This window comes from Silurus meridionalis, chromosome 12 (assembly GCF_014805685.1).
Source record: "Silurus meridionalis isolate SWU-2019-XX chromosome 12, ASM1480568v1, whole genome shotgun sequence".
Taxonomy (NCBI): Eukaryota; Metazoa; Chordata; class Actinopteri; order Siluriformes; family Siluridae; genus Silurus; species Silurus meridionalis.
This window is the reverse complement of record NC_060895.1, coordinates 7224627-7241270: the sequence shown is the minus strand read 5'-3', so window position 1 is coordinate 7241270 and position 16644 is coordinate 7224627. Positions and strand designations below refer to the sequence as shown.

The 16644-nt window shown below is 39.3% G+C and overlaps 2 protein-coding genes and 1 non-coding gene across 3 annotated transcripts in view; all 3 read left to right on the top strand.

The window, feature by feature from the left end:
• Positions 1–4079, top strand: part of dyrk1ab (dual-specificity tyrosine-(Y)-phosphorylation regulated kinase 1A, b) — a 28366-nt gene extending 24287 nt beyond the window's left edge. Inside the window, exons 10-11 of the mRNA XM_046862951.1 lie at positions 1476–1600; positions 2022–4079. Of these exons, the coding sequence (XP_046718907.1) occupies positions 1476–1600; positions 2022–2609 (713 nt within the window). The 3' untranslated portion in view covers positions 2610–4079. The remainder of the gene's footprint in view (positions 1–1475; positions 1601–2021) is intronic.
• A 3084-nt stretch (positions 4080–7163) lies between these two features.
• trnap-cgg lies at positions 7164–7235 on the top strand. Its single transcript has one exon. It is a non-coding gene; the product is annotated as a tRNA-Pro (tRNA).
• A 277-nt stretch (positions 7236–7512) lies between these two features.
• On the top strand, positions 7513–15724 carry thap12b (THAP domain containing 12b). Its single transcript, XM_046863586.1, has 5 exons — positions 7513–7800; positions 10345–10465; positions 11686–11793; positions 13394–13430; positions 13513–15724. The coding sequence occupies exons 1-5, from the start codon at positions 7712–7714 to the stop codon at positions 15369–15371; spliced, it is 2214 nt and encodes a 737-aa protein (XP_046719542.1). The 5' UTR covers positions 7513–7711; the 3' UTR covers positions 15372–15724.
• Positions 15725–16644: the final 920 nt, after the last annotated feature.

Below are 16644 nucleotides of genomic sequence, written 5' to 3'. Positions count from 1 at the left end.
TGAAATACGTCCACACCGCAGACATGCTGTTTTAGACATGCACGTGCAGGCAGTGGTTTCTGGTTGCGTCATCACAACAAACTGTTTCGGCCGTGTTGTTTCGGTGATCAAAGTCTTTCGGCTGAAAACCGAAAATGCACTTTTGGGCCATTTTCGGCCGAAGATTTTCGGTGGCCAAATATTCGGTGCATCCCTAATCTTCATAGAAAAGAATAAATAGCATTCCCACATTAACATAATAAAAAATTATAACCTTGTGTACTCTGTGGACATATGAAAATAAAGGACATGGTCATTGAGCAGGGTGCCAGGAATCATATTTTCTGAATGTGATTTGTGTCTTAATTTATTTAAGCAAAGAAATATAAATTTTAAAATTTAGCAGTGGTTTATAAAACCTGCTCATTGATGTATCTCATTTCTCTATTCTGTGAAGGGATTAATTTGTGCAAATTAATAATACAATATTTCTGCAGTCTTAAAAAGTGTAAAATTTAAAAACCACAATTTATAGCTGTAAACAGTCTCAAATTCTAGGTCTTAAATCATTTTAAACAGGTCTAAATTTTCTGATGTTTTCTAATGTTCATTGAAATGCTCATGGTTTTTTTTTTTGGTATGTTTATTTACATGGCGTTTGGGTTTCTTTCTTTCTTTCTTTCTTACTTCTCTCTTTTCTTACTTTCTTTCATTAGTCCAAATGTAATTCTCTGTATTATCACTACAAATAGGACCAATATGCAACAGCCAATCAACTTTCTGCTATTGGTGGGAATCTCTATTGGATCGTACTATAGATTTGATTTCTCATTTATGGGGAAGTGCATGTTCAGCGATACTTGGCTTGAGAAAAAAAAAAATGAAGGTTTGGATAAGGCCAGTTGCTAACAACGTGTTTGAGTATGTTTTTGATGTCGTGATATAGGTCTTACATTTCATTCTTAATGGTCTTAAAAAGGTTTTTAAAAAAGTCTTAAATTTGACTGGTGAAATCTTGCAGAAACTCTGAAATGTAAATATTCACAACATTACTTAAACAATATTTACAACAGCAATTAAACAAAATCCTAGGCTGAGATAAAGGTCAGAGACTGTCACATTAAAGCTGTAGTGGTTTCATTCAGCTGAACCAATTCTCCTTCAGGTTTTGTGTTACAAATGTCACAGAGACAGACATGGACTTAACCAACAGTCCACCATCACTAAACTTTATAAGGCTTATAAAAGTCATCAAAAGGTTTATTTTTTTATTATTATTTTTAAATATAAAGTATTATTGTCTAAAATGTCCTTCTCCAATTTAATCACACATGCACCCTAACGATGCAGTACGGAAAAATATGTACATATGGTTCCAGAATAAAAAAAAATTCCGTTAAAGGATAAACAGTTTAATATTTAAATAGTTACATGAAACATTAATGAAATGAAAAATTAAACAAATAATTAACCCCCCACATTTTCCGTGATTTCAGGAGGATCGTCTGGAACGAGCACCAGTGGCAGAGCGAGATCTGATCCCACTCACCATCATCGACACAGTGGAGGGCACGTTGGCACAGTGATGCCAAGCATAGACTGTGACAACCTTCGCCCTCAGGTCAGTGCAGTTTTTAGAAGGCTCTTAAAAATGCTGAACACACAAAACACAGTTCACATACAAGCATGTGGGGAAACAACAATGGTGGGTTGGGGGGGAGCAGCTTGATGATAGTAACAGTAACAGATTTACATTGGCTTGCATCACACCACCTCGTTGCTGACAATTTTCTGTAAGCGCATCAAAACCTCAAAGTTTTTCCTTGGGTAGTGGTGAGACTATACTTTTATTATGCTGTTGTCTTAATGTTTTTGATCAATTGTTTGTTACTGCATAACGACTAAACATTATCGCAAAAAAAAAAAAAATACACTATGGTGTTCTTGGTAGATTCAGCCTTTTTTTTTTTTCTTCAAGCTTCTCTGTTTGATGCTTCTTGTTTGCTTTATTTATTTTCCTCCTTGTATTTGGTTTCTTCCAGAAAAGACAGCCTCACCATCCTCCTGTAGTATGGACTGATAGTGTTGGCCCGGAAGCTGTCAGAGCTGTAGAGACGCATCCAGTGCAGGAGACCACCTTTCATGTGCCTCCCCAGCATCCTAAAGCATTACACCCTCATCACCATCACCACCACCACCATCATCACGGACAGGTCATAACAGCATTCCCTCGGTCACGGCTCTACAACTCGCCCACCAACAGCGCCTCCACACAGGACTCCATGGAGGTTGGGCATGGCCATCTGTCCATGACATCGCTGTCTTCCTCTGCCTCCTCTTCCTCCACCTCTTCCTCTTCCACAGGAAACCATGGCCACCTGTACCAGTTTCGCCAGGGGCCCACCACAGCCCTGGACTTCAGCCGAATCGGGAGCATGGGTTTGGGTGCCTTCTCGAATCCCCGCCAAGAAACTGGCATCGCTGGACATCCACCGTACTCTGTTCCCTCCAACACAGGACCCGGGCACTTCATAACAGAGGGACATTTGGGAATGAGACAAGGCATTGATAGAGATGAGTCTCCGATGACTGGAGTCTGCGTTCAGCCAAGCTCCATGGCTAGTTCGTGACTAATCTGAAAATGTTTTGTTTTTCTGTATGTGGTTATTATGAAAAAAAAAATTTTTTTCTAGGTGATATTTTCCTTTTCTCCTATTTTTAAATGGTGCATAGAGAACAAAAAGCTGCTCACTTTTTAGGGGAGATATCACTGAAACGCTACAACTGAAGAGTATTTAAAATATATGTATGTTTTGTTTGGGGTTTTTTTTGTTTTGTTTTTTTCTCTCTCTCCCACTTAACAGACACATTCGTAATACTGCAAAATGACCATCATAAGATTGCATCTGCCAATCCACTTACTACACATAGTACTCATTTCTCACTCATTGTTCATTCATTTTCTTTTTTTTTTTAATCTGTTTTAAGTGTTTCAAAGCCAAGAACTGCCACACAGCTATCTACATGTAAAGCAATGCAAAAAATAACATCCATTTACGTTCCAATGATGAAACATTCAGCATTTTTTTCTTGATAATTTATTTACCCTTTAAAAAAAAAAAAAAGCAACAAAAAAAAAAAAAAAAAAAAACAAAAGAAAAAAAAAAAACCTCTTAAAGGAGTCGTGTGTTTAAAACCTGTAGTGTGTGCAGGAAGAAGTACTCTCAGTGGTCTTTGGTGTTGTCTGTATTGTGTAACTGTGAGAAGCGTGTGCTCAGACTGTGGGAGCAGACTGAGCTGCAGTAGAGTTCAGGCTGAAACGCGTCTTACTATGTGTTCCAGTTATGGAGAAGATGCACTGAATGGGGTCAGATACAGATATTAAGGGTTCGAGTTACGAACCCTGTTGGCCTTATGATTTTTTTTTTATTTTTTTTTTTTTTTTTGAACATTTGAATGAGAAGAACATGGACAATACTGTTCAGATAAAGATGGCTTTCCTCTTCTTTTAACATAAATGATAATTATTTAGAGGAATGCTGAGTAGAGTTAAAAAGTAATCAAAAGGTTAATAAGAGGCCTTTATTTAACAAAGGAACTTAAGGGACTCATAATTACAGGGTCAAGTGTTTTAATCGTGACTTTCTCTAATTCTTTTAATCTAGGATTTCACAACGGAGTTAGTCACACACACACACACACACACCCCACCCCTTATATGAGATGCTTGATTTTATTTATTTGTTCCTTTTTTTCTTTTGAGTGTACGCTTTCCATTGAACACTGTTTCCTCCGATTTGCTTATTCACTTTTCAGTACAGAAATATTCACCGAAATTTGTGACTGCCTTTCTCCCCTTATGAATTATGCTGTGAACTTTACACATTTTTTTAAATACCAAAGTAATTGGGTTTTTTTTATGGTTCTGTAACCAATAATGTAGCAGTTCACCACTCCAACACAGTGTTTTATTAAATGATCAGTTTTGTCCATACCAAATGTCTATCAACTAATTTTGCGAAATGGAAATTTTTGCAAAGCTCGGTTGAATTGTTATTTGGTGAAACATCATGACCCTGTTCTCTTTGTTTTTAATTTAATTTTTGTGTTTTTTTTCCCCCTTCCTCCTTTCTTCAGCAGTTGTGGGAGCATGGTTTGGCACAACACCGCTGCTCTGCAGGCTACAGAGTAGCTGTGAAAGATTATAAGGAGAATTTAATTTTTTGTTTTTTTTTCTTTTGGGTTTGGGGGTCATCAGTTGGTGGGTGATGCTACTTTTTCTACTTTGGATGACATGCTAATTTTGACCGAAGTACCACACCGCAGTTTTCAGGCAGTCTGCTGTAGCTACTATGAGTATACAAGTTCAACAAGTTTGTCAAACATTTTGTTTAATGCTTGTTTTCCCATTTACTATTGGAACGGCGTCTAAATATGGCACTGAGGGCACATGGGCGTATGCATGTTTCTGAAGATTCAGTGTTTGCAGTCACAGAAGCAATTGTTCAATGAATTGCATAAGCAATCTCACCCAGAGTTTGATGGTATAAAAGGTTGTGACATATTCTCCACCCGAGCTCACATTCTGCATCGGGTATTAACGAAGACCAACTCCATTCATATAACCGATGAATCTTTAGTGTCCTGCTGCGAAATCGGGTAACAGGACACGATTTACGTGAAAGTGGTGTTTATTTTGCTGAAAGCATCTTTACCCTCTTATTAAAAAAAACAAATAATGTTTGATATATTTACATATTCTGAGAAGAGTTAATGGTGATGAGAAATGATTCATATAAATGTTAAATGGATTTTAAAAATAGTTTTTATAAATGACCCCATTTGAATGGGGAACGCAGCAGTTTTGCTGAACTCAAAACATTCCAAAATAAACCTGGAAAAAAAACAAAAACAGATATTAAGTGTCTACCTGTTTTAGCTCTCGGATTTAGTGTCGTTTCCCAAAATGCAGCCCCTTTTTAATAGCTGAAATAGACTTGATGTATATATATTTATATTTTTTAATAAAGGAAATACAGAATTCGCTACATTTCTCCTGGTATATAATTACAACTCTTTGGGCTATCGTTTGTAAGGGACGTTCTTCCTACGGCACAAGTATTAGATTTCATCAGTAATATTGATGCATAGAAAGGAAAAGAATTTCCTATTTTATTTGAGTTTTTATTAAAGGTTTTTACTGAGCAACGAGTAGGATATTGATCGGACTATAAACTGGGGGGGGGGGGACGTCTATGAGATGCTTTGTGTTGGTGCCCCTGGATCTCAAACCCACTGTAGCTTGTTACTCTTACCAATTAACAGTGACGTTCACGTGTGTATTTTCACTTAGCAGTGCTTTTTGGAGAATCAGTTCAGAATGTTGTATTTTAGCCTGGACTTCTCTCTCACAAGTAGTGATGAGGTGAATTGAGTTTATCCATTTTTATTATTTTTTTTTTAAGACATAATGCCTTTAAAGTGTTCAGATGCAATAACAAATAAATAAAAGTCCAAAGATGTGCACTCGGTACCACTTTTTAGGAACACCTGCAATTATCCAAGTACCAGATCACATTGCAATAGTGCGATGCATAGAATCAGGCAGATGAAGGTCAAGAGTTTGTTAATACTCACACCAAGCCCTGAAATGTGATATGGGGGGGAGAATATCTGTCATTTTAACCATGGTCATGGATGTGGTAAGCTAGCTCATTTCAGAAAACGGATTTTCATGCTCAACGGTTTGTAGAATTTACATAGAATGGTGTGAAAATAAAAAATAAATAATAAAAGAGCCAGTAGACATCAGTTCTTGTTTTAGCTGCCTGAAAGGCTACAGTAACTCCAATAGACACTGTTTTTAGGATTTCTGAAACAAGATACTAAGTTTGGAAAACATCATTTAGTCTTTTTTATGTCTTTAATCTGTCCAGTTTTCGTGAGTTCCCATTATAGGCTTAGATTCTAGTTTTTGGTTTACAGGAGTGAAAATGTGGTCTTCTGTTCTTGTTGCCCGTCCACCTTAAACTTCACTGTTTTGGTATTACTGAGTGGTATTTAAGTAGCCTTTTAGTCACCTCAAAACAATGTGGTAATTTCCCTGTGACTTCTTTCATCAATAAGGCAGTTCCACCTGCAGAACTATCACTTTCTGGACATTTTGGGGGTTTTCACACCATACTCTTTTTATAAGCCATAGAATATTGTTCATGAAAATCCCAGGTCATCGGTGTCTCATCCCGGCTCATCCAGCACCAACACTAATACCATGGTTAACATCGCAGGGTTCTCCCCATTCTGATGTGAACATAAACTGAAGATTTTGACCTGTATGTCTATGATGCGATGCATTGTGCTTCTCGTGTTTGGCTACAAGCATGTGTACAGGTGTTCCTAATAAAGTGGAGGTGAGTTTAGACCTCGGGTTGCTCAACTTTTAAGCTGTATGGCAAAAGTATGTGGACGCCTAAACATCACACCTGTAAATGGGCCCTAATCCAAATCGTTGCATCAAAATTGGGAGCACGTAACTGTGTAGGATTAGCATTGCTTTTGCATTACAACTGCCCTGCACTGGAATCAAGAGACCCCAAACCTGTTCCAGCAGGATGGTTTCAATGTGTAATAATCGAGCTGAAGACATCAGCTGTTTTCTTGCAATCTTGCCTGCTTGTGTCTTTGTTCTACCCCCTTACCCGCCACTGAGATTCAGTTTTCTCACTCAAGAAAACAAGTACAAAGGATGCATCAGATACAGATTTGTGCATCCACCCAGTCCACCAGCATTTTTTTTTTTACAGAAACATCCTATGCAATCAAGCAGACCTTGGGTTGACAAGGCTGGAGTTAAAGAACTGCCCAAAACCCTGGCCTCAACCCCACTGAATTTATAAGCAACCCACATCTTAGAACTACTACTCACGTGACATCAAGACATGACCTTACTCATGCTCTTATAGCTGAAAACTACACTACAAAAATAAGTGGAAGGCCTTCCCAGTAGAATGGAGCTCATGATAATAGCAAAATATTGACAAAAACCTATAGTTGGATCTTCAATAAGTGTATATTCATATAATGTTCAGGGGTTCAGGCCCGATAGTGCATCAAAAATCAAATAATAGTAATAATGTATTATGGATGAGATATTTAGGACAACTGAAGGGGCAGTTGTTGCACGTGGCTCGTTGGTCTAGGGGTATGATTCTCGCTTCGGGTGCGAGAGGTCCCGGGTTCAAATCCCGGACGAGCCCAACATATTTTCCTTCTCAAATAAAAGAAGAATTAAAGTATTAATTTGTATTATGTTATTGTGACATAGCTGGTCATTTAAATTGATATTACAGTCTATTTGTTTCATAATTTCGCATATCTTGCTTAACAACAGAACTACCGTAGGGCAATCTGAGCTGCATCTGATACCTTACACAATGGTGTTTATCCTACTCGATCAGATCCAGTCGTTTTTTTAAAAATGTTTCATTATTATTTTTTATTTTGCCTCATTTTTAACTAACAGAAAACTCGTAGCATTATGGGACGTGGGTCGAAATGCATTCTGGGACAGCAGGTCCGTGCTTTTGTTAGCTGTGTAGTTAGCCAGCTAGCTGTGTATCCCCTGTGCGCTGATATAGTAGGGACAAATAACAACAACACCACTGTTTCATTGTAATGCACCTAAAATAATGTGTAAACAGTGATAGTTTTGGTCATATTAGTTGCATGAACCATGCCAAATTTTTGCGCGGCTCCGAACTGCACCCGGAAAAGCACCCAGTCTGATCTGGCTTTCTTCAGGTTTCCGAGGGACCCCGAGAGGTGAGTGTGTTCTGTGGTGAGCAAACTAACACGTTTAAAGCAGTACACCTAATGCCGACATGCTGTAAGCGCCAACTGCAGCCTGATACAACATCATTCATCAAGAAAAAGAAAGAAAGAAGGAACTAGCTAGAGAAGCTAATGCTATCTATCGTATTTTTTTACCACCTGTACTCAGAATACTTCACTTCCGGATCGAGCCGCCATGTTGTTTTTTTAATTGGCCTGTGCTTGACTTTGTGAATGCTGTCAGCCAATCATAGCGCAGGAGACAGGATGTGTCTGAATACGGGCGTAGAGAGTGATGGATGGATAGATAGAACATTATTTACACATTAATTAAATCATATGTACTGAAAATAATGTTACACAGAGATGGGCCAGACTTACTGACTTACGTTTTAATATATTTTTTTGTCTATCAATATGTATTAAATTATTTCAAAAATTCAATAATTTTAATTTCATAGCTTTTTTCTCAGATGCCCTGCTTCATGGATTGAAGCAACCAAGTGTCTGTTTACATTAGAGTTTTTAACAGAATCAAATTTCAGCTGTCACATCAGGTGTTGCTGCAGGCAAAGTTATCTGCTGTGAGCCTTCACAATCAGTAGTGCCAGCTGCTATAACTTAAAGTTCAAGTTGCATGAACCTGTTGCTTTAATCAATGTCGCCATTTTCACTGGAGAGTGCACTAGTCAGAGCTCGCAAACCGCATCCTTGGCTCAAATATTTTTGAATATATTGGGATTAAATAGCTGTCTTTTTTATAATTATTATTCCACAATGGCTGACCGAGAAGAGGAAATCGATTTGGTCTCAGATACACTTACAGGGACATTTACAAGACAGATTTTTAAAGAAAAGCTAGACGTTGTGAGGAAAGGTCAGCCGAACGCTTCAAAGCGGTTGTTAAGCTTTTTCATGAACCGTTTTTTTCCAGACCAGTACCTAGTGTGTGAAGTGGATGTGTGTTAGAGGGCCACAATGCCAGTGTTAAGGGACCAGGTGTGCACACAAGGAATTTGGTGTTCCTGACTGTCTCTGTACATGAGCTTTTGATTTTCAATAGGGAGCAAATATTCATGTCTGCAGTGATTAATGGAAAGGCAGTGGATGGGTGTCGTTCACAAACCTGTGTGTGGGGGGGGATTTTAAATTATTGTTATTGTAATAATTACATTTTATTATCAATGTTCACTCTGTGGCCACTTTGTTCACACCTACTCTATACAGTAGGTTCCACCTAAGTGGAATTGAGATCATTGTTTGTGTGTGTGATCAGCCCTTGTTCTAGCTATGAACTCAGGATCAGAAGGTCATAAGATCATATCCCAGGACTACGAGGCTGCCGTTGCTGGAACCCAGCTCTTATTGAGACTGGGACAGAACTGGATTTCCCTGCTCAGTTGTGGAAATTAGATAGTTGTAAGTAGCTTTGAATCAAGGCATCTGCCAAATGCCATAAATGCAAATATACTGTGTGGGTTTATCTTTTTTTATTATACATTAACATTTATGGCATGGGGCAGACAAGAGCAATACAATACATCCTGATATTGGTTTATTAGATAATAGACTTTTTTGAGAGGGAGTCTGCATGCTAGAGGTCAACCGGTTTTTGCGTTTTGGCGATTAATCTGCACCAATAGTGAAGGATCTCCTGGCGAAAATCCATACCTATAGTTTTTCCAGGTTGCGTTATACAGTACAAGAGCAGCCACTAGAGGTGGATCACTAACACCACGTTCTGTTTATTTTAATTGTCTTATTTTTTTTATTCATTTTGGATGCAACTGATTTTATTTATTTGGAGTGTTCATTTTGTTTCATTTTGAATGTATGTCTTTTATTTTCCTCAATGAATACTATTATGTTTCTAAAAGCACTACATATTAATTTAGCACATTTTCATGATTAAGTTCTGTTTTTGTTTTTTTATTATGTTTGTAATAAAGTTAAGTTTTGCAACCTCTAGCTACTTAAGAAACCATATAGCACATCACACTGTTTTCTTCACTTCCTGAAGTTGAGTCTGTTCTTAATAATGAGTCTGTAGTTCACAAGCAAAATGAATGACGTATTTTTGGTTCACGTCAGAGTTCTTTAATTTCATGTGCTTTGTTTCTTACCTGATCTGCCTAGAGAAAAAAAAAGATTTGGTTCAAACAAACATTATTAGAAGTTTTATAAAACTAGGAGGTGGGACAGGCATTGGTCTCTGTATTAGAAGGTCAAAGGTTCCCATCTCAGCACCACCACTTGAGCAAGGTCCTTAACCCACAACTGCTCAGTTGTAAGTCGATTTGTATTAGGACATCTGCCAAATAGCTGTAAATGTAAGTATGCGATAAAAGGGATACACAGTAATAGGGTTAGTGAGAGTAGATACAGGGTTGGTGTGCAAGTTAAGTGGCTACTCCCTTGTTTCACACTATTGACTGTAGTGTCACTGTTAGGATTTAACAGTGTTAACAATGTTAGAATTTCAGAAATGAATCTGGGTCGTAACCCCTTTGAAATTCCTCTTTTTTTTATGGACAGATGTCGGCTGTGGGTAGAGAACTGTCGCCGTGCCGATCTCGAAGAGAAAACTCCGGATCAGCTGAATAAGCATTACAGACTTTGTGCAAAGCACTTTGAGCCAGCGATGATTTGTAAAACAGTGAGTGTGATTAACCAATTGTGACTTTAGGTGTCTGTGACATTATGTCTGATAACGTATAACTCCTGTAACTATAGGGCATCCTCTGTATGACTGACTCTGTGACTTTCGGATTGTCTGTGAGACATAGAGGCTGTACCATTGACTCTGTGATTTTAGGTACAAATCTGTAAATGTATTTCTGTGCGATTGACTCTTTTGTTTAAACAACTGACTCTGCAGTGGTTTTGTTACTAATTTTGTGTGACTATAAACCAGACTCAGTGATTGTATGACTCAACGAAAGACTGCAAATGACTCTGTGGGACTGTGCAAATGATTCTGTGTGACTGTGAATGACTGTGGGTCTGTGCGAATGAAACTGTGACTGTAGGAATGACTCTGTGGGACTGAGACAGTGAATGACTGTATGACTGTGCGAATGACTCTGTATGACTGTGCGAATGACTCTGTATGACTGTGCGAATGACTCTGTATGACTGTGCGAATGACTGTGGGACTGAGACTGCGAATGACTCTGTATGACTGTGCGAATGACTCTATGACTGCGAATGACTGTATGACTGTGTGAATGACTGTGTATGACTGTGTGAATGACTATGACTGTGCGAATGACTCTGTATGACTGTGCGAATGACTATGACTGTGCGAATGACTCTGTATGACTGTGCAAATGACTCTGTGGGACTGAGACTGTGAATGACTGTATGACTGTGCAAATGACTGTATGACTGTGGGACTGAGACTGCTCGTTTGACTTGGTGGGACTGTGCAAATGACTCATTAAAGTCATTAAAAGACTGTCTCAGTACAAGTGAATTCGTTTGACTTTGACTGTGTGACTGATTCTGTGACTGTGCTACTGACTGTGAAAATATGCCTGACCCTAGGCGACTGTGTAACTGGCTCTGACTGTATGACTCATTGGCCCTGTGTGACTGACTATGGGACTGTGCAGCCGATCCTGACCAAATCTGTATAATTATATGACTATAACTCTGTTACTGTACAACTGACTCTGTCATTAAAATACCTCTGACCTTATGTGAAAGAACTGATTCCATGTGTGCGACTGGTTCTGTGTAAAAGGACTGGTTCTGTGTGACTGAGCAACTGACTCTGTGATTATAGGACTGTTTGCATGCAGAGGAATGAACTGTTATGGTTTAAAGTTTGTTTGTCTCATCTAGCTGAATGTTGAATTCTCTTTGTCAACACAGAGCCCTTACAGGACCGTGCTGAGAGATACTGCTATCCCTACCATTTTTGATTTAACAAGTCACCTCAGTAATCCACACAGCAGACATCGGAAACGCATCAAAATTCTGGTAAGGTTGTGTATAGCAGCCTAATGACAAATACAGTTCCTGTCAAACGTTAGGTAACACATCGTCTCTCAAAAATGATCAAAGACATGTTTCTTTTGTTTATATGCAACAAACTAGTTCAAGTTTATTTCTATAGCGCTTTTCACAATGGATATAGTACTTAAAAATTCCACTAGGTCATTTAACGGTATTTATATTTCATCAAACCATTTTACAAGTTTGTGTTTATATTTGGAGAACTTGTTAACTCATTATATACATGTATGTTTATTGGTGAAAGGAATACTGATCCAACATGGCGACCATCCCATAATCAACGCCATGCAATTCCACATGGACTGTGACTAGTCAGAACCAACTGCACCGCACAAAAACACAATTGGACAAAGCATATGTCCAAGCTCTGTACGCATTATTTAGAGATCAAGCAGTCAGCTGGAGTGTTCTCTATAATGGGATGGCCGGCTCAGTCACTGCACCGAAAATCCTATTGAACTGTTCTGGGATGAACTGGATCATAATGTTCCAGAAAAAGAAGAACACATTTGGAAAGTATTACAAGAGGCATGGAAAAGTATTTTACCTGAATCTTGGGAGAAACGAACTGTCCGGATGCCAAGTGTGTGTAAAGCTGTTATTCATGCTATGGGTTATGCCATGTACTTATATCTATTTATAAACATATACAGTGGGTACGGAAAGTATTCAGACCCCTTAAATTCTGCACTCTTTGTTATATTGGAGCCATTCGCTAAAATCATTTAAATGTATTTCTTTTCCTCATTAATGTGCACACGGCACCCCATATTGACAGAAAAAACACAGAATTGTTGACATTGTTGCAGATTTATTTAAAAAAGAAAAACTGAAATATCACATGGTCCTACATATTCAGACCCTTTGCTCAGTATTTAGTAGAAGCACCCTTTTGATCTAATACAGCCATGAGTCTTTTCGGGAAAGACGCAACAAGTTTTGCAAGGTGTGTGGCTTTCCTAATCAAGTCCAATCCAGTATAATCAAACACAGCTGATAGCACCTGAGTTAAATATATGAGTGTCACAGCAAAGGGTCTGAATACATAGGACCATGTGATATTTCAGTTTTTTCTTTTTAAATAAATCTGCAACAATGTCAACAAGTCTGTGTTTTTCTGTCAATATGGGGTGCTATGTGCACATTAATGAGGAAAAGAAATGAACTTAAATGATTTTAGCAAATGGCTGCAATATAATAAAGAGTGAAGAATTTAAGGGGGTCTGAATACTTTCTGTACCCACTGTATATGTTTAAATCTTCCTACCGTTAGATTACCTAGTTTGTTTCAGATAAACCAAAGGAGCATGCAGGTGTCCCTCAAAACCCATAAAAGAGTAGGTGTCCAAGCTTTTAACAAGCACTGTATGCCTGTTAATCCTCTGTAATAAATAATGTAAGGACAAGATGGGTTAAATGTTCTTTAAGACTATATTTTTGTTTGTCTATAGTGGAACAATTGGTCTACATTGGATTTATGAAGCTTTCAATGATATTCATATTTAAGTGAAACCTATTAGTATATAAATTTATTTCGAATGCTTATCTATCCTGTTGTTTCTAGACAGATGAAGAGGTTCAGCAAATCAAAGAGCGGAGATGTGAGTATCCATTACATCTGTAAACATATCCGATGTCAGAATTTGGTCAATAAAGTTTTCTGATGACATACTTGTTTTATAGTGGAGTCTTCAATAGAACAGATGCTCTCAAAAAAGGAAAACACCGCCGGCGAGGACGACGCAGAGGTCGACGATGTACCCCAGTTGACCGCGCCTCAAAAAGAGCTAAGAGAGTTCTTGAGGTCTTTGTTTGAAGTGATTATTTTAATCGGAAAACAGAACATCCCGTCGAGTTACCAGTCAACAGAGGAGCCGTTTCGAATGAGCACGTTTCAGGCGTTGCTGGAAAACCGCATCAATGCTGGCGATGAAGTTCTCAGAGCGCGGTTTGAAGCAGCCGCTATTAACGAGGAGTTTTGGCCAGGAGCACAACAGAAGCAACTGCTGGAAGTCTGCGAGAGATGCATCCGCGACGAGCTTCTGCAGGAAGTCCGAGAAAGCCGCTTCTTTTCACTGGTGACCGGAGAGCTCGTGGAATTTCCTGAAGGGCAGCACATCCCAGTGTTCTTGCGTTTTGTGGACCAGAGCAACACTCTACGGGAGGAGTTTGTAGAGTTTATTTTGTTCGAGGGAGAGGAGAAGTCTATGGCAGACAAATTGGAGTCTCACATCATGAAAGAATGGGATCTGAGCATGGACAACTGCAGAGGTCAAGCACACGCAGGCTCCGGTGTCTTTGGAAGCAAGATGAAAGCCGTAGCCAACCATCTGATGGAGAAATACACGATGGCCATGAACACACCATGTGCAACCTTTGCACTTAACATCCACCTAGCTAACAGTATTCCGCTGACTGGCGTTCAAGTCGTGATGTCGGTCCTCAAAAAGACAGACGCCTTCTTTAAAGCTTCTCCACTTCTGCAGGCCGAACTAGATGGCGCCATTTCCATTCTCTCTCAGGGCAGCGTAGAGAAAGGAGACGATCTCAAAGAGAACTGCCGTGCCACCTGGACAGAGCTGCATAACGTGTTCGAGATGGCAGTTGAATTGTTAGAGCCACTGTTGCTCTGCATGGACAGCATACATGACAACGAAGACTTGAAGTGGAACGACCAATTCACCAGCGACGCTTATGCCATCTCGGAGGCGTTAGCTGATTTCGAGTTTATCGTTACTCTGGTCGTGATGAAAAACGCTCTCTCGTTCACGAGAGCCTTCGGGAAAAACTTGCAAGGAGAGACTCTCGATGTGTATTTTGCAGCCAGCAGCTTAACAGCCGTCTTGCATTCTTTGCATGAAGTTCTAGACAACATCGAAGTGTACCATGAGTTCTGGTTTGAGGAAGCTGTAAATCTGGCCACAGCCATGGAGATCCCAGTCAAAGTGCCCAGATTGTTCCTCAGAAAGCAACGCACGATCGAAATGGTAGAAATACAGGCCGAGTCCTTTTACAAAGAATACCTAACTCTTCCGCTCATGGAGCACATCACTCAGGAAGTGAAGGACATGTTCTCGGATAACCATATCAGGGCTCTTAAGTGCCTGTCTCTTGTTCCTGCAGTCATGGGCCAGATGAAATTTAACACCTCAGAGGAAGCCCACGCGGACATATTCAGAAGCGATCTTCCTCAGCCAGACACACTTCTGGCAGAGCTTCACTGCTGGAGGATCAAATGGAAACACAGGGGAAAAGAAGTCAACCTGCCGTGCACCATTCACGAAACGCTGCAGCACTCGGACGTCAAGTTCTTCCCGAACGTCAACGCGTTCCTCCGAATTCTGGCTTCGTTACCCGTGTTGGCATTCAGAGGTCAGGAAGGCACCGGACAGAAACGAATACAGGCTTACCTTTCAGATACACCAGTGAGGCACAGGTCAAAGAGTTTGGCTGTGCTGAACATCAACTACCATGTTAAACTCGATCTAGATGAAATGGTTGAATGTTACATCAAAAGTTACCCAGAAGACGAAAGCGATTGAATGAATATCGGCGTCTGCTGTGACTTAACAGTGGAGATCTTCCCCAAATCACACTGTATTTACGAGCATAGGATAGATTAAATTATTTCTATATTTTTTTAACTGCTGTATATAATTTGAAATTTTTGATGAATGTTTTAGTCATTACAATGTTAAATGTATTTATATTGTTTTATATTATACAGACCTTTATGCATTTAAACAAATGGGTGTAAATCAGCGTGTGTAAATTTCACCTGTGAAACCGGATGCGAACGTGAAAACGTTAACAGTCCGAAACGTGAGAAAGCCGCATTGTTTTGTTTTTAAGTGTTCATTTACAGTGTAAATAAATGTCCCTGGTTTTAATATGATGTCCTGACCAGTCCTATATTTCTTATATCGTTATATCGTGACAAGGGCAAGAAAAACTCAATGAGACAACATGATAAAGAAAGACTGAATCACTGATTCATTCAATATAAATGTCCACTTGTCCTTTTATTATCTTTGGCAAGTGGAGTGAATATGAACCTTGACTGTTGTCTGTCTACAGTTACTAGTCTGCTGCTCTGATGTGGCCACTAGGTGGTATTGTTAGCATTTTTCTTAAAAGACTGAAACAAAGGAACATGGGTGTGACTCGTCAGCATCCAAGGCCTCTCGGATTTAACCAATCGCTCTAAGATTCTGCTTGTGAGTCGAATTCCATCTCAATATAATCATCTGCCAGTTTCTAGGTTTAGTGATTCAGAGCTGTAAAAACACCAAACTGTAGAACCTGCTGCACTAAAAAGCTTAGTTATCAATGAATTGCAATAGATAGTCAGCATTTTCTTTTCATAACCTGATATATCTAACCGAGCTTCATCATTTTTCAATGAATGCAGTAATTTGAAGATAAATTTGAAGATCATGTCACTGGCAGCTGTCTTCCACAGTAACACATGGTTCAATCTAATTCTAAACACTGGTCTAATAAACAAAGTGAGTTGAAGTGTGAGTGTGTGAGAGAGAGAGGACCAGCAGAATCGGTTTGTCAGGAAAAGGATTCCTTGAGGACCCGGATAGTGAAATTCTGACCGATACAATGGTAACATGAATTGAACTCATGGTTGTCTTGGACTTGTGGAGCTGGAGGTTCAAATATATCCTTAGCCCTGTGTGCAGGGAGTTTGAATGCTCTTACAAACTTTCAGGGTTTCCTCTGGGTACTCAGGGTTTCTTCCTTCAGTCCAAAGACATGCATGCATTGTAGGTTGACTGTTGTGTTGGGCCCCATGTCCAGAGTGTC